Source organism: Vicia villosa, linkage group LG6 (genome assembly GCF_029867415.1).
Source record: "Vicia villosa cultivar HV-30 ecotype Madison, WI linkage group LG6, Vvil1.0, whole genome shotgun sequence".
Lineage (NCBI taxonomy): Eukaryota > Viridiplantae > Streptophyta > Magnoliopsida > Fabales > Fabaceae > Vicia > Vicia villosa.
Window position 1 is genome coordinate 118,718,685 of NC_081185.1, and position 22,084 is coordinate 118,740,768.

General features: G+C 34.3%; 1 protein-coding gene across 1 annotated transcript; it reads left to right on the plus strand.

Annotated features, from left to right (window-relative positions):
• The first annotated feature begins 14,903 nt into the window (after positions 1–14,903).
• LOC131614510 (uncharacterized) lies at positions 14,904–15,602 on the plus strand. Its single transcript, XM_058886084.1, has one exon. It carries the CDS (start codon positions 14,904–14,906, stop codon positions 15,600–15,602), a length of 699 nt encoding a protein of 232 aa, XP_058742067.1.
• The last annotated feature ends 6,482 nt before the right edge of the window (positions 15,603–22,084 follow it).

Here is a 22,084-nt window from a genome sequence, read left to right on the forward strand (position 1 = left end):
TTGCCAATTTGGTACCAAATCTCTCCAAAACGAATTTCACCTAGTTTGCCTTGATTTTTTGATGAGATATTGGATCTAATTTAGAATCAAATATAGTCTTTGATTATTTCTAGTATTTTATTTAATTTTAATTTGAATTTAAATGATCAAATCCAAAATAAAAATAAATAATAAACACTAAAAATAAATGAAATGGCCTATGGATCATAGATGGTCCATGAATCAAGTTAGGGATCAATTATTTGGGCCCATTTAGTCAAAAGACTTTAAATTCACCACTTTGGCCTTCATGCATTTTCTCGAAATTGTTCGACTTTAACAAGTCATAAATCCTTCAATATTTACTGTATGGAGGTATCCTAGGACTTTCTAGAAACCTTGGAGAGTCCTCTAACCAGTGTCTTCAGTATCATATCAAAATTATTTTCCATTCTCATTTTATGCCCTTTTGAAAAAAGTGTCTTCTTGTTGACTTTTGAAAAGGACCTATAATGTATGAAGCTATATCTCTTAGATTATTGACCTATGAGCTTTGATTCTTGGACCATTGGATAGAGGAATGAATTCCCTTCAAAATGAGCTTTGGTGGGAATTTTTCTGATGAAGTATGAATATTTGGTGAATTTTCAAAGTTTGATTGACTTTTTCAGCTCATGCCCAAAATAGTAACTTTTGACTTTTGACTTTTCTGATCCTTCCTTGTTTCATCATGATCAACCCTTGATCAAATGATGATTTTAGGGTTATGAGGATGTTGTTGACCAAATATCTTGAGTTTTGACTGTATATTGACTTGAAATGACTGTTTTGCCCTTGAGAGTCGACTGTTGACCTAATCAGGATTTGAGGGACTAAATTTGCTCTGTTTGACTTGAAACTTTATATGGAGATACTTTGGGATGTTAGTGACCCTATGGAACCACCTTGAGCCCTTGATTCAATGATTTTCCTCTGAATTATTCAAACCCTAGTTTAGAACTTCTGTGTGGGAGACTGTGTTTTGGAGCTTTGTCTTTTGATTTGGTTTTGTGTATGAAAAATAGCATGGGCAAATTTTGGGGTATGACACCTTTCTTGTTAGTTCTCCTCAAGTTCTGATTGAACTTGGGTTTAGCAAAATATTTAACAGGAGGAACAGTATGATACTTCTTATTCTGAGTTCCATGATATTTCTTAGGTTGTGTCACATGCTTCTTGATGTGTGTTATGTGAAAACTTTGTGCATGTGATGTGTGCTTAATATCATGGGAGTGGCCAAATTTAAATTGGTTATATAGAGGCTTGCATGATATTTTCATATCATCCACAGATTCAAGCTTGTATGGGATTTCACCCTCATAACCAATGCCAACTCTTTTGTTTCCAGATACAGCATATATTATAGAAGCTAGCTGACTTCTGCCAATACTTCTAGATAAGAACTTCCTGAAACTTAAGTCATATTCTTTCAGAATATGATTCAGACTAGGAGTGGATTTTTCTGAATCAGAAGGAGATCCAACGTTATTGGATAATTTTAAAACTTTTTCTTTTAATTCAGAATTTTCCAACTCAAGCTTCTTAGTTTCAAATTCAAATTGCTTTTTCAGCTTTTTGTATTTGATACTAAGATGAGATTTTAATTCAAGAAGCTCTGTTAGACTGGAAACTAACTCTTCTCTAGATAGTTCAGAAAATACCTCTTCAGAATCTGATTCTGATGTAGATTCTGATCCATCATCTTCTGTCGCCATCAGCGCAAAGTTTGCCTGCTCTCCTTCAGAGTCTGATCCTGATTCTGATTCAAAATCATCCCATGTTGTCATAAGACCTTTCTTCTTATGAAACTTCTTCTTGGGATTCTCCTTCTGAAGTTTCGGACACTCATTCTTGTAATGTCCAGGCTCATTGCACTCATAGCAGACAGCCTTCTTCTTGTCAGATCTTCTGTCACCAGAAGATTCTCCACGTTCAAATCTCTTTGAACTTCTGAAGCCTCTGAACTTCCTTTGCTTGCTCTTCCAGAGTTGGTTCACCCTTCTGGAGATCATGGACAGTTCATCTTCTTCTTCTTCTTCAGATTTTGATTCTTCAGGATCTTCTTCTTTGGCCTGAAAAGCGTTAGTGCATTTTTTAATATTAGATTTTAATGCAATAGACTTACCTTTCCTCTGAGGCTCGTTTGCGTCCAGCTCAATTTCATGGCTTCTCAAGGCACTGATAAGCTCTTCCAAAGAAACTTCATTCAGATTCTTCGCAATCTTGAATGCAGTCACCATTGGGCCCCATCTTCTGGGTAAGCTTCTGATAATCTTCTTTACATGATCAGCCTTGGTGTAGCCTTTATCCAGAACTCTCAATCCAGCAGTCAGAGTTTGAAATCTTGAGAACATCTTCTCAATATCTTCATCATCCTCCATCTTGAAGGCTTCATACTTCTGGATTAGAGCAAGAGCTTTAGTCTCCTTGACTTGAGCATTTCCTTCATGAGTCATCTTCAAGGACTCATATATGTCATGGGCCGTTTCCCTGTTAGATATCTTCTCATACTCAGCATGAGAGATAGCATTCAGCAAAACAGTCCTGCATTTGTGATGATTCTTGAAATCTTTCTTTTGATCAGCATTCATTTCGCTTCTCGTGAGCCTTACACCAGTAGCTTTAACAGGATGTTTGTAACCATCCAACAGAAGATCCCATAGATCAGCATCCAGACCAAGAAAGTAACTTTCCAGTTTATCTTTCCAATATTCAAAGTTTTCACCATCGAATATTGGTGGTCTAGTATAACCATTGTTACCATTGTATTGCTCAGCAGAGCCAGATGTAGATTAAGCTGGATTTGTTGGAATTTCACCAGCCATCTTTTACTGAAGCGTTTTTCTCTTCCTGAATCTCTAAACACGCTTAAGTGCTTGCACCTTAGAACCGGCGCTCTGATGCCAATTGAAGGGTAGAAAAACACTTAGAAAGGGGGGGTTTGAATAAGTGTAGTCTTAAAAACTTGAACGATAAAAACAATATGCACAGTTATTTTTATCCTGGTTCGTTGTTAACTAAACTACTCCAGTCCACCCCCACGGAGTGATTTACCTCACCTGAGGATTTAATCCACTAATCGCAACAGATTACAATGGTTTTCCACTTAGTCCTCGACTAAGTCTTCTAGAGTATCCTGATCACAACCTGATCACTCCAGGAACAATTGCTTAGACACAAGCTAAGACTTTCTTAGAGTATCCTGACCACCACGTGATCACTCTAATTACAACTGCTTAGACACAAGCTAAGACTTCCTAGAGTATCCTGATCAACACTTGATCACTCTAGTTACTTACAAATTAATGTAATCAAATCTAAGAGTATTACAGATGCTTCTGAAAAGCTATAATCACAACAGTGATATTTCTCTTAACGTTTAAGCTTAATCTCACTAATATATTACAACAGCAATGTAGTGAGCTTTGATGAAGATGAAGTTTCTGAGCTTTGAATTTGATTAGCGTTTCAGCAAGTTAATATTCACAGAATTTGGTTCAGAGTTGTTCACCTTGCTTCTTATCAGAACTTCATATTTATAGGCGTTTGAGAAGATGACCGTTGAGCGCATTTAATGCTTTGCGTATTCCGTACAGCTTTGCATTTAATGTTTCACGCTTTTGTCAACTACCTCGAGCCTTGTTCACGCTGTGTCTACTGACGTTGCCTTTAATAGCTTCCAACGTTCCTTTTGTCAGTCAGCGTAGCTTGCCACCTGTACTTTCTTCTGATCTGATGTTTGAATAAAAATATTTGAATATCATCAGAGCCAAACAGCTTGGTGCATAGCATCTTCTTGTCTTCTGACCTTGAAGTGCTTCTGAGCGTGATACCATGAGAACTTCAGTGCTTCTGCTTCTGACCTCAAGTTCTTCTGATGCTTTCATAGACCCATGTTCTGATTCTGCCTTGACCATCTTCTGATGTCTTGCCAGACCATGTTCTGATGTTGCATGCTGAACCTTCTGAGACAAAGCTTCTGAGCGCTGATTTGTGCAGACTCTTTATATATTTCCTGAAAGGGAAATTGCAATGTATTAGAGTACCACATTATCTCACACAAAATTCATATCCTTGTTATCATCAAAACTAAGAATATTGATCAGAACAAATCTTGTTCTAACAATAACATCTAGTAGGATGATAACCAACTGGAAACATCATCTCACCCTGTTCATCTAACTTCTTTCAAAGCTGACGTATAACATGTCAAAATGCCATCAAACCGAAAACTCCCAAATGACTTAAGCTTGGTTTAAATATAGACCATACCTCTTGTGGAGTCACCTTATCAACCTTCTTTGTAGGGCACCTATTCAATTAATAGGCGACTGTAGAACTAGCTTCATCTTGTAACTCATTCGACAAGCCTTTTCCCTTTAACATGCTTCGAATAATGTTCATTATCGAATAATTTTCCTCTCGGCAACACCATTATGCTGTGGCGTATAGGGTGACACAAATTCATGCATTATCCCCTCTTCATCACAATACTTCCTAAACTCATTCGAGGTATATTCACCTCCACCATTCGTTTTGAGAATTTTAAGTTTGTGAACACTTTGCCGCTCAACTATGGACTTAAACTTATTAAGCATATAAAATACCTCATCCTTTCTCTTGATTAGGTATATCCATAATTTCCTACTAAAATCATCGATAAAAGTGACAAAGTACCTATTTCCACCATACGAGTCGACTTGCATTGGACCGCACACATCAGAGTACACCACCTCAAGATGATGTTTAATCCTATGAGATGCATCCTTGATGAAAATAATTTTGTGCATCTTCCCTTGCATAAAATCTTCAGACATCTCAGCTGGAACATCAATTTTTGGCAACCCGGTTACCATACCATTCCTTTGTAACGCGTTGAGGTCTCGAAAATTGAGATGTCCAAGATGGTAGTTCCACAACCACTCTTTTTGACTTGTTGTTGGAGAAAGAAACCTATGCTCCATCACTTTCAACTCTATCTTGATAGTCCTATTGGCAGTCATAGGCATTTTAAGGATTAAAACCCCGTTTCGGTCCAAAACGCACATAATCTTTTTTCCATGCGAATCATGTAATTCTTCTCAATATATTGGCCTATGCTTAAGAGATTATAGTTGAATCATGGAATGTATAGCACATCTTTGATCAAAGAATGACCACCATCCCTTCTCATGATCAAAACATCACCGACTCCGTTGGTTGCTAAAATGGTATCGTCCGCGAATTTCACCTTATTCTTCGTGGCTTGATTTATTTTGACAAATCAATCCTTTATAAATTTCATATGTGTTGAAAAACCATAATATAAGTAACACTCATCACTTCCTTGGACTCCATATCGAACCTTACCATTATGTTTTGCTCTGCGCGCGTTTCTACAGCATTCGTCGAACTACTGCAACTGTTGTCCAGTAACTTACAGTTGCTACTGTCCAACAGCTTGTTAATGCCATAATTCTCCTCTTTGATCATAACCAAAAGCATTTTATCATCATCTACATCCTATCGAGCAACCTTAGCCTCATCGAGAAATATTAAAAAATCCCATAGAAATAAGAACAGAACCTAAAGAAAGAAATATCTAACTTATTCTTTACAAAATCCTTCCTATAATCTCAAGAGGGATGGAAACAAAAAAAAAAGGTGATGTGATAAGTTGTAAGACCCACATTTGCAACAAAAAAGTTTGTACAACTATTTCCCTCTCTGTATATGAGTGATGAATACATTAGCAATATTATAAGGTTTATATATGTTTTCTACCGATTTATTAACCGCCAAGACACCAATGAAGGGTTGGATAAAGCTTTAACCACCAAAAGGGAGTTTGGTTCAATCCATAGCTTATGTCAACCTTTTCTTTTGGCTACTTTAATTGCTCTTATAACCGCATTGAATTATGCATGAATGGATGAGTCTCTAGAAATTTGTTCAACAAAAGCCAATGAGAAATCTCCTTTTTGATTTCTAAAAATTCCATCACACCCTAAAGTAGAGGAAAGAGGAGTGAAAGCTCCATAGCAGTTGAGTTGTACCCAACCGAGATTATGAGGTTGCAATATGACCTCTTTAATTTAAGAGAATTCATACATAGAAGCTAAAGTTGAGGAGAAAGAATTGCTAGAAGCTACTTTTAAATTGGCCAATATTATTTTGATGGACATGTGATGGTTGGGAGTATGATTACTACATCTAACATTGTTCTTGGTCTCCCAGATTTGATTTATAAGGAAGTTGATTGCAACCTTCATGACTAAACTGCATTGCTCGAACCTACCCTTGTTGTAATGGGGCCACAAATCTTTCAATGTTGAAGGGTGGTTGTTCATGTTCAATTTTGTAAGTAAAATCTAGAGCTTTTGTCAAACCTGAAGGTTGAGAAAACACTTAGAAGGGGGGGGGGGGGGTTTAAATAAGTGGGTTTTAAAAAACTTTATGACGGAAAGATCATCAGAACACAAATATTTTTATGCTGGTTCACCTTCTCAATAAGGCTACCTCCAGTCCACCCTCAACAAGGTGATTTGCCTCTCTCAACCGAGGTCTTAATCCACTATAATCAGAACCTGATTACACTTGCACGACCAACTGCCGTGACTGACAATACAATGCACGAGCCAAACTACTGGTGACTAACGATCTTGCACAAGCCAACCGCTTGTGACTAACCAATCTTCTAAGACTCAACTAGTCCTAGACTTCTTGAGACTTCTGACCCACTGGTCTCTCAAGGACTTAGTTACCACGTAACTTCTGTTGATAGTGTATAGTTTTGCTTCTAGAAAGCTGTAATCACCACTGTGATATTTCACTAAGATTAAGTACAGAATAAAGAACTCAGACTATGCATAAGAGAATTTCTGCTTCAGTGAGTTTTTCTTCACACTTGATGATTTATCAGAGTTGCAGCGTTCTTGTGTGTTCTTTCTAGTTTTCTTCTTTTTCACTCGTTATCTTGTATCTAGTTCTTCAAACGATCATGAGTATATATAGCTTCATAATTTTTGACCGTTATCTCCAAAGCATGCATTCAACATTAAATGGTTTGCGTGTTTGTCTTTGCTTTTGCTTTCTCCAAGAATTTGCATGTGGATAGCTTCTTCAATCAACCTTGGAAATTGCGCTTTTGGAGTGTTGCAACCGTTTTGCTAATGATTATGTCTTCAACGGTTTAATTTGAATCGCTCTGCATAAACTTTTGTTCAGTCTTTGTTCTTGAACTTCTGTTGTAGATATGTTTACAGCATGCGGTATCAGAAGTTCTTTTATAACTTCCGTTTTTTCTTTAGCTTCAAGTTCTGATTCTTCAAGTTCTGATTTCTGGTACTGGTACATCTTCTGAAAAGTAGAACCATATGATTAGAGTCCCAAGTTTGCTTTATACAAAATTTATTTGCTTGTTATCATCAAAACACTAAAATATAATTAGAACTAACTATGTTCTAACAAAACCTACACTCGACGAAAAAAATGTGCAGTGCTCTCGGTATCACTCCTGCAGATGATACACATTTAGGCCAAATAGATGCCTCTTCCCTCGGTCATGTCATCATTTGGGGTCTTATCATGTTTTAACTTATAGACTAACAAAGTTTTGATGAGGTATGTCGGGACTCCAAATGACTTTGGCCCATTCAACCTAGTGTGTTAGATGATATTTAAATAAATAAGCTTCCTTGAAGCTAAGCATACCTGACTCAAATGTGGACCAAAGCATGTAATCATTCAGCTTGTGTAGGAACTTCAGGCAGCTTCTAAGATAATGATGGGAGCAAATCCTTCTACTTAAGAGGAAAACCCACTGCCCTTTGTGTATGTAATCTGAGACACAAGAGCTCTCCTTAATTTCTTGAGCCCTAAAAAAGTCTAAGTTTGTGTCTGAAATAAGGGGTTGAATGCACTAAAGAGTGATAAAAATACACATTATGACACGGCAGGCTTGGAGTAAGTCAAGATCCCATGCCCTAATGCGTCTATGTTGCTTTCAAAATATATTCCTTTCTTTGTTTCTGATTTAGGGTCCGTTTATTTTAACTTAAAAAAAAATTAAAAATGCTTTTTATATAAACATTTTTTAAAATATTTAAAAAAAAATTAAATTCGTTATCTATAAATTGAAAGACTAAATTTGAAATCATTTAGCAGAAATATACATTATTAAAGATTAAAACATAGTCAAAATCACAATTATCTAAAAAAAAAAACATATTTCAAAAATGATTTTGATGAAAAACTATTTAAAAAAGCTTCAAATTTAAGTAATTTTTTTAAAAATTTGGATATCCAAAATATTTTATAAAAAAAATAGCATTTTAAAAATAATCATTTAAATTTATTTTTATTTAAAGTTTTTTTAGAGAGTTATAATTTTTTAAACACTCTAAAAAATATTTTTTGAAAAAAACTAAAACATACGGACCATTAATTTACGGTGCTAAACATTCATTTCTTTTAAAGTACAAATTAGCATTTTCAATAATATAATTACAATAGTTACCATAGAAAAAAAAGAAAGGGAGATGATATAGAAAACATTTATGTTTTAGGTAAACTTGGCACATAGTTGTTGACTTTGAAAATTAAAACTAAAGTTTTTTTCTTTTCATTTTTGATCCCTATAATTACTTTTTTTTGCTATTCTAAATTTATAATTTGTCTAAAATAAATGGTTTATATCTATTTTTAAAGAATTTAGGAGCAAACAACACACACAAAAATGCTAAGAAATTCTAAATTCTAAATTTAAATTTGCGTTTGACCATATCAAAGGTTTGTATAATTTTTTTTATCATATCAGTTATATTTAAATGACTTTTTGTTTGTATCTCTATTGTTTCTTATCAACAACAACAACCATGTTTTGTTTATCTTTTAATACATCCAAGTGGATTGTTAGTTTTCTTTTTATTTAATAAATAAGTGGATTGTTAGGTATATGTGAATCAGAGATGACACCATATAATCTAACTTAGATTATATATATGACTTGAAGGTCATATATTCTATCATAAATTATATGACTTGAAGTGACTTGAAGGTTTTGCCGTCAATCTTGCAACACAAAAACTATTTAACCATCTAATTTACCATTCTTGAGTAAAAAATATATAATATATTTTCTTTTCCAATTGACACTTTTAAGTAATTTCACTTATTTGTAATAATGAATTTAGTTTTTTGTTAATTTTTAATTCTTCAATATTTAATTGTTTGTATAAACAACTAATTTACATTTATAAATAAGTATTTATTAATAAGTGCTTATAAATAAATTTACATAAGAAGATAAAATTAAATTAAATTTTGTTTTATATATGTTTAAGTTATTTTAATAAATTCTTTTGGAAAACTTATAAAAGGTAAATTAAAATAAAAATAAGAAAAATGTCATAAGTTTTTAGATTACCAAACAATATCATACAATTTATTATGTCGAGAGATTTAATAATACGTTAATTTAAATAGACCCAAAATTATATAAATATTGAGAAAAAAGTTATATACATAAAATAGAAAATAAATTAAATTCAAATCTAGAATTGTTTTTTTTTAAATAATCAAGTTTTCAACAACAGTTAATATCAACAGTGGTATTAACATTGGCCTTAACATTGTCTCTTGTTCAGCTTTAACATTGACCTTTGGATTGTGTAGGATTTTTCTCTATTTCATTTATTTGTTTTTTCTTATGGTCTCTCAACTCTTAGATTTAGTTTATGTTTGGAATTTATTAAAAACCACGATAGAAAATTACGGTGGGTAAAACTACCAATAGAAAATTATGATGGGAGGGCTCCAAATGTGCGGTGGCGGCAGTGGACCGTGTTTCCAAACACACAGTTAGAGCAGAATAAACAACAGAAAGGATGAGCAAGAGACAATTTGTTTCCAATAAGTTTCTCAATTGAGTTATTTGATCATTCTGAAGAGCATCCTATTACTTACGGGGATTACGCGGAAAATCGAGTCAGTTGCATCAAAAAAAGAGGTACATAGAAAAAATTAATTCATGATCTTATACTTCACCTAACTAATTATATGATATTTAAATTCATGCTAAAGATATGCAACAAGTCCATAGGAGTAAAAAGTCTGAAATTAGCAACATGCCCATACAAACAAAGGATGTTACAAAGACCACGGCTAAAAAAAAAACCTATTTCTCGGTATAGGTCGTGCCTTCAGACATTATTAGGATTATCAAATTTTATTGATGGAGGTACTTGTAATATACCTATTGAGGAAGGTGTTTTTGGTTTTTCCTATGACGAAACAATTGGTAAAGAGGATATGAAGAAGTTTTTGGACATTTGGAATTAGGCCTCGGTGTTATCAATAAATACATCAGGTATACTCCGATCAATTTTATTTAATTAATTGAACAATTTATTTTCTCATTTCAATGAATAGTCTTAATGTTAATGATGTTTTTATTTAAGGTTCTTGTATGACAAATTGATGCGCTCACATCAATTGGAACAAAGATTCGGTTTCTTATCTCCCAACAGTATCAACACATTATTAATCGTGCCAAAACCAGATGAAGTCAAAGAGTATTTTGTCTGTGCATTTATGGCCAACAAAGATACAGAAAAGTTGTTTTTTCACCATTTAATACTAGCTAGCAATGGGTTAGATTTTCATTCTAACTTCATCTATTATAATTTTTCATTTTTTGACGTTGTGTAGAAAGTTTCCATCTAACTTTTGTTAATCTTATAGTGGACACTGGTTGTTGGTTGCGATTAATCCAATAAGAGAAATTGTATATTATTTGGATTCGTTAGACGGTGATTGGACAAAATACCTAAATATGAAGGAGGTGGTTGATACGTAAGTGTGATTGTTCTAAATATTCGTTTGTATATTTATTTATTTATTTATTTATTTATTTATTTATTTATGTGAGATAGTTCTAAATATTCGTTTATATTTTGTTAGAGTTATACAAATTTTTCGGTCACAAAGAGATACTCGAGTACTGAAGAGTAAAGCAAACAACATTACATAGATTAGAGTGCAGGTATATTTTCACGATTTTGATTATATTAGTTATGCTACTTGATAAAAAAAGTTAAACTATATACCCTGATATATATTCATACTTTTTTTCATGTGTAGTATCCTCAGCAGCGTAATGATATAGATTGCGGTTATTTCATCTTGAGGTTTATGAAAGAAATTATTCTTTTGAATCAAATAGAGATTCCAACCATGGTATGGATTTCTAACTTATGATTTATTTTAATATTTAACACATTTCATCTAATTAATTAGTTTTAACTAAATCATATTATGTTATATTATGTAGTACTTCGATGAATTCAAGTCTTCTACTTACTCGAAAGATCAATTGGATGAAATTAAGGAGGATTCGTGTCAATACATTATTGAGATGAAAATTTTATAAGGTATTGTGACACTTTCATTGATGAGAATTTTGAGTATATATAAGTTTGAGTTTTGGTGAGATACTATGTCGTCATTAATGTGGTAAATTATGATGCAATGTTGTTGTTGTTGTTTGTATCATGGTATGAATTTGGAAATTTTTAATGGTGGATTATAACGATTTTTGATTTGTTTTTGTTACATTGATTTGTGTTAAATTATAATAGTTATAACATTTAAGTGTTATATATCTTGGTTCTAATATGCCTTTGTTGGTTTTGTTTCAGGTAGGTGCATATGTAGAAGATAGAGATAACAAGTTCATTGTTGTTGTTTTTAGGAGCTCTAGAAGATAGTAATATATACATTATAAGATAGTAATATGATTTCAATTTGTATGAAATTTATATATACATAAAGTATTGGATTATATATATATATATATATATATATATATATATATATATATATGCAAATTTGGTGCATATTTATTAGATTGAAACTGCAAATTTATGAAATATGGTGAAAATTTGAAAGACAGGGCTTATTTTAAGTGATTATTTGTAGAGAGCGCTTAAAATACAATCTGTATATAATTAAAAATTCTTGAACATTAGACAGCGCTTTAAACAAACAAGTGCTGCCAAAAGGGGGTGCATTAAAAAGCGCTTCAAAAATGAAAAGCGCTGCCTAAAAGAAAAAAAACTAACATATACATTACACAACGCTTCTAAAAGTGGTAAATTAGAAAGCGTTTCTGTAATGAAAACCGCTGCTTGAAGGGTATTTTAGAGAGCACTTTTAAAAAAAGCGCTGCCTAAAATAAAAACAAAAATTGAACTAAAATGTATATGACATAGCGCATTCAAAAGCGCTGTCTAAAGTGGTAAATTAGACAGCGCTTTTGTAGTTAAAAGCGCTGCCTGAAGAGGACTTTAGAGAGCGCATTAGGTATAAAGCGCTGTCTAAAGGCGACATAAAAGAGACATTATGCAGCGTTTTTACATTAATAAAAAACACTGTCATTACTTACAACAGCGCTTTAAAGAGCGGTCTATGAAAAAAAGTGCTGTGTATTCCCTTCTATGGGGTAGTGAAAATAAAGGAAGGCAATAAACGAAAACACAAACAAAAATTTATATAAACTTTTATTTTAACGAGAAAGTAAGTTTTATTCAAAGAGGCAAAAGTCTAGCAGAATTACGAGGAGAAAGATCATAGTTTAACATTGGGATACAACTCAACCAAGTTCTAGAACTTAATCTTCTACCAAAACCAACCATGAAATGAACATCCCAATTCAAGTTTCTATTCATAAACAAAACAGAAACAACATTAAAAGAATCCAAAAGCAATTTACAATCTATAACAATGTTATTTTAGAGGGCCAAAAATTAGATTTTGTTTATGCAGTCCACAATGAAAAGAGCATCAAAATAAAGAATGATATTCTCTAAAGAAAAGAAAGATTCTTTGCCATATGAAGCCCCATTTAATTGCTAATAATTCAGTCAGATCTGATTCCACTCTACCATGATTTCTGTTCTAAAAATATGTATAGACTTGTTTAACAAATAATGCGGGTAGAATAATCTTTACAATATGTATTTATAAGCTTAGAATAACTAAGGAATCTTTTGCTCCACATATTTTCCATGTTCTTGACCCACTTACTCACAAATTACTTCACATTAAGTCATGACTAACAACACACTAAGGTAGATAGCTAAATTTTAGACATATTAGGTCTAATATCCTCATACTTTTTACCGTTGACAAAGTTGTCATTTGACAAGAGAGATTGAGAATATTAGATGATATATCATATCTTGGCGAATTCCATAAATATGTCACTTAAGCTAGGGAATATTTGCTTCAACATGGTATTTGATGATAAAAAAGAACTACTTATTTATCTTGATCATCTACTGCAAGGTTTTAAATTGCGGACCGCAACTGCAATTGCAGCTGCAATATTGCTGATGCGGTAACCTCTGCATCCGTATCGAACCGCAATTGCGGTGTGATTTGTAATCACGCGTCCAACAATACTACACTTTGCATCAAACACCTTCACTCATGTTTCTTGACATATTTTCATCATAACTCAACATTTAAGAACCCATAAACACAATTTACATGTGATTTGTAATGTAAAATATTAACATTAAGTGTTTTTTAATGACGTATTTCAAATATTTTCTAATTTAAATTCACGTCGCAACGACTGCAATGCGCATCGCAGCAACCGTAATGCCCGCAATCGCAACACTCACAACCGCATTCGCGACCGCAACTGCAATTTAAAATCATGATCTATTGGTAATTTAATATTGCACGTCTGCTACAATATGTTATATGTTATAATGACTTGAATTACGTTAGTTTCTCATCAATGTTAAGTTCACAAATTTTAACTTTTTTTAAATTTAGTGAATATAATTTTTTATAAATAATTGTTATTAAAAAATTAAATTCTATTTTAAATATTATCATAAAAAATCTATAATGTACCTTTATTTTAAAATCTATTTATTTAATTATTTTCAAAATGGTATAATCAAACTTTTAAGTATTTTTTTATAACAATGTTACTAAAAATTAATTTTCATATATCCGATTTTATTTTATTTTAAATTAACTTAATCTAAACCGACTCAAATATTATTATCAAGTTTGTTTGGATCAGTGGCGGAGTCAGAAATTTTAAAGAGCCTAGACAAAAAATTTGCATCTTGTTTTTACTAATTTCACACCCTGTTTCTATTAATTTTTCTAAAAAATTTGTCCTTAATGTTGTCTAAAAATTTCACACTCTATTTTTATTAATTTTGCCCCTGGTGTTGTCTAAAACTTAACTATCAGATGGATGGTATACAACAAAAGGAGGGGTTGAGCCCGGACGCGTGCCCAGACTCGCTAGACTGTAGCCCCGCTCATGGTTTGGATTTAAACACGAATTAAGATAATTAAAATATCCATCAAAATTTAAAGGTTGATTAACCCTTCCAAACTTCTCTTCATTGATAAAATTATTTATTATTTAGTTTTTATTTTTGGTTTATCACCACCGGTTTAGTCCGGTTAGCGTCAATCACTACTAGACCAACTAACAATTGGTATTTTAGTTTTTATTTTTATCAAAACTAATTAGATATTCTCGTGCCTTCTAGAGACAGGGTTGGTTCAGGGGGAGTTTCAATTTCTAAACCTAATTCACCAAATTTGGGGGTTTCTGGAAATTCATCATCAATACACTCTGGAGGTTCTGTTCTCTGTTGTGAGTCAACCAACGATTCGGACATTCAGCATGGGAATTCTCATTTATGGAATGAAGTTGATGGCAATTTACCTATAAAAATCTGGAACTCAATTAAACAACCGGGCGTCGAAGGTGAGGAAGATGACGAAGTTTATGAAGGTATTGTTCGTGGCTTGGAGGCAAGGAATCGTAAGTGAAATAGAGCAGCGATGAAGATGCAGGCAGGATTGCCATGAATATTGTTTCTTATAACATTAGGGGGTGTGGGAATTCTGCGAAAAGAGGAAGAATTCGTCAATTACTGCAAAGGGGTAATACAGACATGTGTTTTATTCAAGAATCTAAGGTTACTAGGGTGAGTGAAGGTCTCATTAAAAGCACCTGGGGGTATGTGGGTTGTAACTGGCCAGCTAAAGAGGCAGAGGGGCGTTCTGGTGGAATCATAACTATTTGGAAGAAGGGCGTTATTCATCCGATTTCCTCTTTCAGAGGAAAAGGACTATTGGGGGTAAATGCATTATGGAATGGTATAAACTGCTATTTTGTTAACGTCTATTCCTCTTGTTTAGCATCTGAAAAACGTGAATTATGGGCCGAATTACTGAGATTGAAGGACAAGTTAGAAGTGGGGGAATGGGTGGTGAGAGGAGATTTTAATGCCGTGAAATCTAAGGAGGAGAGGAGGGGGAGGGGTGGTGGATTCAAACTAGGTGAGATTGAGGATTTTAGTTCTTTTATTGATATGATGGAATTGGTGGATGTTTCTGTGGTAGGCTGCACTCATACTTGGATAAATGCATCAGGGATGGCAAGTAGTAGGATAGACAGATTTCTTCTATCGGAAGGGATTATTCAAGCTTGGAAAATTGTGGCGCAATATACAGGAAGCAGGGATATATCTGATCATAGACCTATTTGGATTAAGGCTTGAAATCTGAATTGGGGCCCTAAGCCATTCAAAGTCTATAATTGTTGGTTTGATCACAATTTCTGGATTTTGTTAAAACTGTGTGGAATTCAGCTTCTAATCAGGGGGAAAAATACTTTGTTCTGAAGGAGAAGTTCAAAATCTTAAAGGAAAAACTAAAATGGTGGAACTTGAATGTTTTTGGCTGGGTAGATCTGAAGATTGAAGATGGAGTGGACCTTCTGAATGATTTGGAGATTGATATGAAAAGAAAAGAAAAGAAGCTGCCGAATCTATTTGGTCTAATTTAAATCTGAAGGAAAGTATGTTGAAGCAAAAATCTAGGCAGAAATGGATCCGAGAGGGTGACCGAAACTCCAGGTATTTTCACTCTATGCTGAAAGCGAGGAATCGTCGTAACGCCATTGTTTCTATCAAAGCTGCAAGTGGTATTATTGAGGGTGTTGTTGAGGTGAAAGAGGAAATCAAGCACCATTTTGCAGAGAGATTTATGGAGGAGAAGACTGCTAGGCCATACTTGGAAAAATTGGATTTTAAAACTCTATCAGCAGATGACAGAATTGGGCTGGAGGTGATGTTCACTAGGGAAGAAATTAAAGAAGTTATTTTTGAGAGTGAGGGGGATAGAAGTCCTGGCCCGGACGGCTTCAATTTAGTATTTATTAAGAAATGTTGGAATATTGTTGGTGACGACATCGTTGATTTCATTATGGAGTTTCATTATTGTGCCAAACTCCCCAAGGCCGTATCTTCCTCTTTTATTGCTCTGATACCTAAGATGGATAACCCTCAGGAACTTGTTGATTTTCGAATAATTTGTCTCATTGGGTGCTTGTATAAAATTATCTCAAAACTGTTGGCGGAAAGGCTTCGTAGGGTGATTGGCAAGATTATTTCCTGTAACCAAACAGCGTTTATCCCGGGGAGGCAAATCTTAGACGGAGTGTTGGTCACTAATGAAATAATTGACTATGCAAGGAGGGAGAAGAAGAAGTGGTTCTTATTTAAAGTGGATTTTGCTCAAGCGTATGATTGTGTGGATTGGAAATATCTTAGAGGGATATTACGAAAGATTGGTTTTGGTCCCAATTGGATGAGTTGGCTGGAAGCAGGGGTTTTCCAGAGTTACTCATCAGTTTTGGTCAATGGTAGCCCGACGTCAGATTTTGTTGTAACGCAGGGTTTGCGTCAGGGGGATCCTCTATCTCCATACTTGTTTGCGATTGCCGCGGAAGGTCTAACCAGAATTATGAACCAAGCGGTGGAAAAATCATTATTCAATGAGTTTAGTGTGGAGAATTTAGCGGGGTATAGCTTGTTACAGTTTGCGGATGACACGATCATTGTAGGGAAGCATCCTGGCAGAATTTATGGAGTCTGGAGGCGGTGTTGCGCGGCTTTGAAATGGTTTCCGGATTGAGAGTTAACATGGCTAAGAGTAAAGTTTATGGGGTTGGTATTGATGATGGGTTTTTGAATGCTACTGCACAGTTTTGAGTTGTAGTGTGGATAGTATCCCTTTTAAGTTTTTGGGGCTGACTGTTGGTGGTAATCACAGGAGATTGAGTTTTCGGAACCCGCTAATTACGACGTTGAAGGCTAGGTTGTCTACGTGGAAAGGTCACTTGTTGTCCATGGGGGGAAGAATTTCTCTAATCAATGCAGTTATTTCTAATATTCCGATTTACCAGCTCTCTTTTTTCAAAGTGCCGTAAAAAATATCGTATTTAATTACTTGTATCCAACGGGATTTTCTTTGGAATGGGTCGATAGAGAAACGAGGTATGATGCTTTTAAGTTGGGAAACAATTTGTAGATCAAAGGAGGATGGGGGGCTTGGGATTAAGGACGTCGCACGACTTAATAAAGCCTTAATGTTCAAGTGGATATGGCGTTGTCTCGTTGATGAAGATGCGGTATGGCAGAAAGTGATACAACAGAGATATGGGGACGTTATAATACAGCTTGTGGCTGGGGGGGACGGTTGAAACAAATCTAAACAATCATTGTGGTGGCGCGATTTATTGAAATTTAATGAATTTAATTTTTCAGAAACTCACGGTTTCTCGAGCTTACTGAACTGGAGGTTGGGGGATGGAAAGAAATTTCTGTTTTGGTTTGCTAAATGGTTCGGGTCAGAGAGTCTGTGTAATGTCTTTCCAGGCTTGTTCGCGACGGTGGTGGATAAGACTGAGCCTGTTAGTGAGTGTGGCGAATGGGGAGAAAATGGATGGAAGTGGAAGATTGCGTATGATGCTATCCAGAATAACAATGAGATACTGGTTGAAGCTGCTGAACTGGCAGTATTGCTGCGGGGCTGTTCACCAATTCCTATTAATGTTGATCGGGTTGTCTGGCCGTTTGACTCCGGAAATCAATTTTCGGTAAAGTCTTGCTATGCAAAGTTGGAGCAGGGGCAGGATGGTGTTGACCTATCAGTGCAATTAAAAGAAGCGCTTGGTTTTATTTGGAAATCCAAAGTTCTGCATAAAGTTCAAGTTCTAGGATGAAGACTACTACAGGAGCGAATACCGACGCGGGATTTACTGCAACGGAGGGGCATTATTGAGGATTTGGATAAATGCAGGTGCGTTTTTTGCAATGTTGTCGTTGAGTCATGTAACCATTTATTCATTCATTGTATAGTTGCTAGAGCAATTTGGAGGTTGATTTTCTGCTGGTTAGATTTGAAGGAGAATGATGTTGAGATTCATTTAGGGGATTCTTGTTGTAGTTTTTTCCTTAAATTCCACAATGCCCTGTTGCGCAAGGCTTCTTGCTCTCGAGAAGGTGTGACTTAATTGACAACGGTGTGGTGTATTTGGAATTCTCGTAACGGGATTATTTTTAAGAACGAAGTGGGTGATGTTGAAGAATTGGTTTTCAAAATCAAGATGCATTCTTGGTGGTGGCTCCAAATAGATGCGAATAGGCTACAGTGTAATTTTTATGAATGGTGTAAATACCCATTGAATTTTTTGTAATGACGGTGTTTTAGTTTGAGTTGGTGGGTCGGTTTTTAGTATTCGGGTTCGAGTACCCCTAGTACTCTGAAGTTGAATATATTGTTGCTTATAAAAAAAAAAGATAATTGTTATTGAAATAATTTTAATTATAATAAAGTTGTGGCTTCTTCTAGATAATTTTTGATTTTTTTTTTTGTGTAAGCAAGATAATTTTTGAATCTGATTACCAAATGCTGATGAAAGCTTTTGATATGAAGAGTTTCAATTGCTCGCACCTACTAGAAAAACATTGAAATAAATCTGAGTTTTTTTGTTTATGCAATAGTGTCTTTTATGAGTAGAAATGGAAACTACACCGATCATAAAATGGCCTTGCCTACTACTATCTTTGAGGGAAACCAAATTTAGTAAGGCTAAGATAAAATATTGTTTTCCTATAAAAAAATTGGCAGGAGTCTTTCGTGATAATGTTTTTATCATTGTTAAATTATCTTTTAAAATAAAATATTAAATTGATAAAGAAACAAAGTTTTATAATCGCATGGCAGACATGTTTTCCAACAAATCATTTCTCATTTTCTAAGAGTCAATTAAACAACTATTCTTAAATGATTGTTGGCATCATATGTCAACGTGCGAGGAATACGAATAATGAGAAACAAACAAAAATAGTTGTTAGATAATTTTTTAAAGTAAGAGTAGTTAGATTATAATCTGGGCCGGCCACAAAACTTAAAGAAAAGAAATTCAATCATAAAGTCTATTTTTGAATACTGACGTAGCAAGACAGAAAAATAGATAGGACCTCAGCTAAGGGTCAGACACCTGATATTAGCTATTGGTATATCATCCATCGCTAGATTTGATCGTGGTATATCAACCATCGTTAGATTTGATCGAACGACGACACATATTATATGTTGGCTTAGACAAAAGCAATTTTAACTGTCGACAAAATTTTGTTCCTTAAGGGACAAATATCGCACGCGATGTCCCGATAACTGGTTTGGCAAATCAAACCAATAACCGTACAATTAACTTATACAAGATGATGAAGTAGAAAAACAATAAATAACATGATCAATTGCTAACTCAATGCGATGCAACTTGCACCTACGTCTGGAGGGTTGACTTCCAACCTAAGAAAACAAATTCACTATTACTAGTTTAGTACAATTAATCTTACAAGTAACAACAATCCTATGTTATTCAATGTCTTTTCCTAACACTATCTAATGACTTTCTATTTAGGACTCTAAATATGAGACACCCTCTTATTTTATTTTTCTTTCAAACACTAATCCCTAGTGTTTTGGTTACAATCACTAAACCCTAGTGATCAATTTCAATTAAAACTATGAGTGATGTTGAATCTTACAACTCAAATAGTCAAACCTACAACTATTTCAAGTTACTTAAACATAGTGTGATGTACATAAAATTACAAGGACTTTTGTAAACCTAGCACTCTAAAATCTTCAATGTGAATGCTTCAATTCTAATTCATGTTTGAGCTCCTTATATAGCATAATGATTCATGACTTTTTTTCATGGATATTTGATTTGATTTTGTTCAAAAATAATGCAGAATCTGTTGGATATTATTTGTTTTATAAACCTCTCCAACAAGATATGATTTGTTTCAATTTAAATCTGAATCAATCTTCTTCCAACTAATAAACAAATTATTTAATCATATTGTTAAACCAATATCAGTATAATCTGATCCAAACTTTGACCAAAGAATCTTAAAAAATGCAATAACATTGACATGTTGCGCAAGACCCAGATGTCGTGCCAACATACTGGGACATTGTGTCCAGCATATGTCCCTTCTGCACCTCTATACAACTTAAACAAGCTAGAATAATCTTGAACACTATGAACACTTCTCCATGTTGTTTTACAAAATGTTGCCAATCCTAAGACCTAATCCACAAGGAACTTCAATCCCCCATTTGGAAAATTGTGGCAAAATAACTCTTCAAGATATAATACTTATTCAGACCAGAACAAGTATACAGTCATAAACAGCATCCATCTTCCAATCATCAGAGTTAAGCACCAACAACAGAATCCAGTAGCATCAACATTCAAATGCTTACACATGATCCATTCAGTTGCTCCAAATCAAACAGACAATCAAACATGTAATCATTCACATATTTAGTCATACATGTACACCGTCAACACATAGTTAGTAGCATACAATCTTACTAACTAACAATTATTAGCATGCAATCATTCACATACTTAGTCATGCATAACACAAATATTTAGTAGTTAATATCAGGATATGCAAAATACTACTAACACAAAATCTCACTGAAAAGGCCCAAATGTCTTTCCCGATGCTGCAACATGGAGCACACCATTAGTACTTCAGAATCAGTACTAAAAAAATACATGTTACCTGTTAGTTAGCCTCACTAACAAAGATCACACTACACCTTTTACAAATATCACACCATACCATTACACTCCCTTTTTCCATAATTTGGCAAAGGGTTAACACTTCAAAATATGAGCTTTTGGAGACAACTCCCTTGAGATTTAGTCTTCAGTTTAACCTCTTGAGTTCATGAAGGTAACTCAATCATCATTTGTATCTGAGTCACTATCTTGCACACGAGTCTTCTTCACAGCCTTTATCCTAGTGACTGATGCTTCCCAGGTATAGTTACTCAATTGATGGTCCACCACGTGGTCCTTTAACAGTTGCAAGAGAAGAGGAACCAACTTCCTTGTTCTTTTTCTTCTCATCCTCAAGAAACCTCTCAACGACCTTATCAATATTAATTTCCTTCCGAGAGATAGCCTTATTGGAATTATTTTGGTTCTAGTTCATGCTGGCTAGCACACACACTTGGAAGAAAAATGAGATAACTAACTTCTTATTACCAGATAAGGACAGGAGAACCTTACTCCTTCTTGTATCGACTATCTAGATAAGAGAAGTGATTGAAGAAGAATAAATCACCCTAAATACACGTGCATCATAGAGAATAAGAGAGAGAATTTGGCTTGGTCTCCTTACATGTTTCCCTAGCATTGACTGCTATAGGATCTCACAAATGCACACACCAAGTGCACTTCTCAAATTTTCAAAGTAGACAACATCCAATGGCTTAGTGAATATGTCAACTAGCTGTAGGACAGTTGTAATATGCTCTAAGTTCACCACTTTATCCTCCATAAGATCCCTAATGAAATGGTGGAGAATGTTAATATTCTTGGTTCTACTGTATTGTACAGGATTATTTAAAATATTGATGGAACTCATGTTATCGCAGAACAATGACATGACATATTGTTCTACATTGCACTCCTTTAGCATCTGTTTTATCTAGAGCAATTTAGTGCAACTACTTCCAGCAGGAATATACTTAACTTCAGCAGTGGATAGAGAGACACAATTTTTCTTTTTATTGAACCAAGAAATCATAATGTTGCCAGTAAAGAAACATCCGCCTGAAGTGCTTTTTTTGGCATAAACATTTCCAGTCCAATCTCCATCTC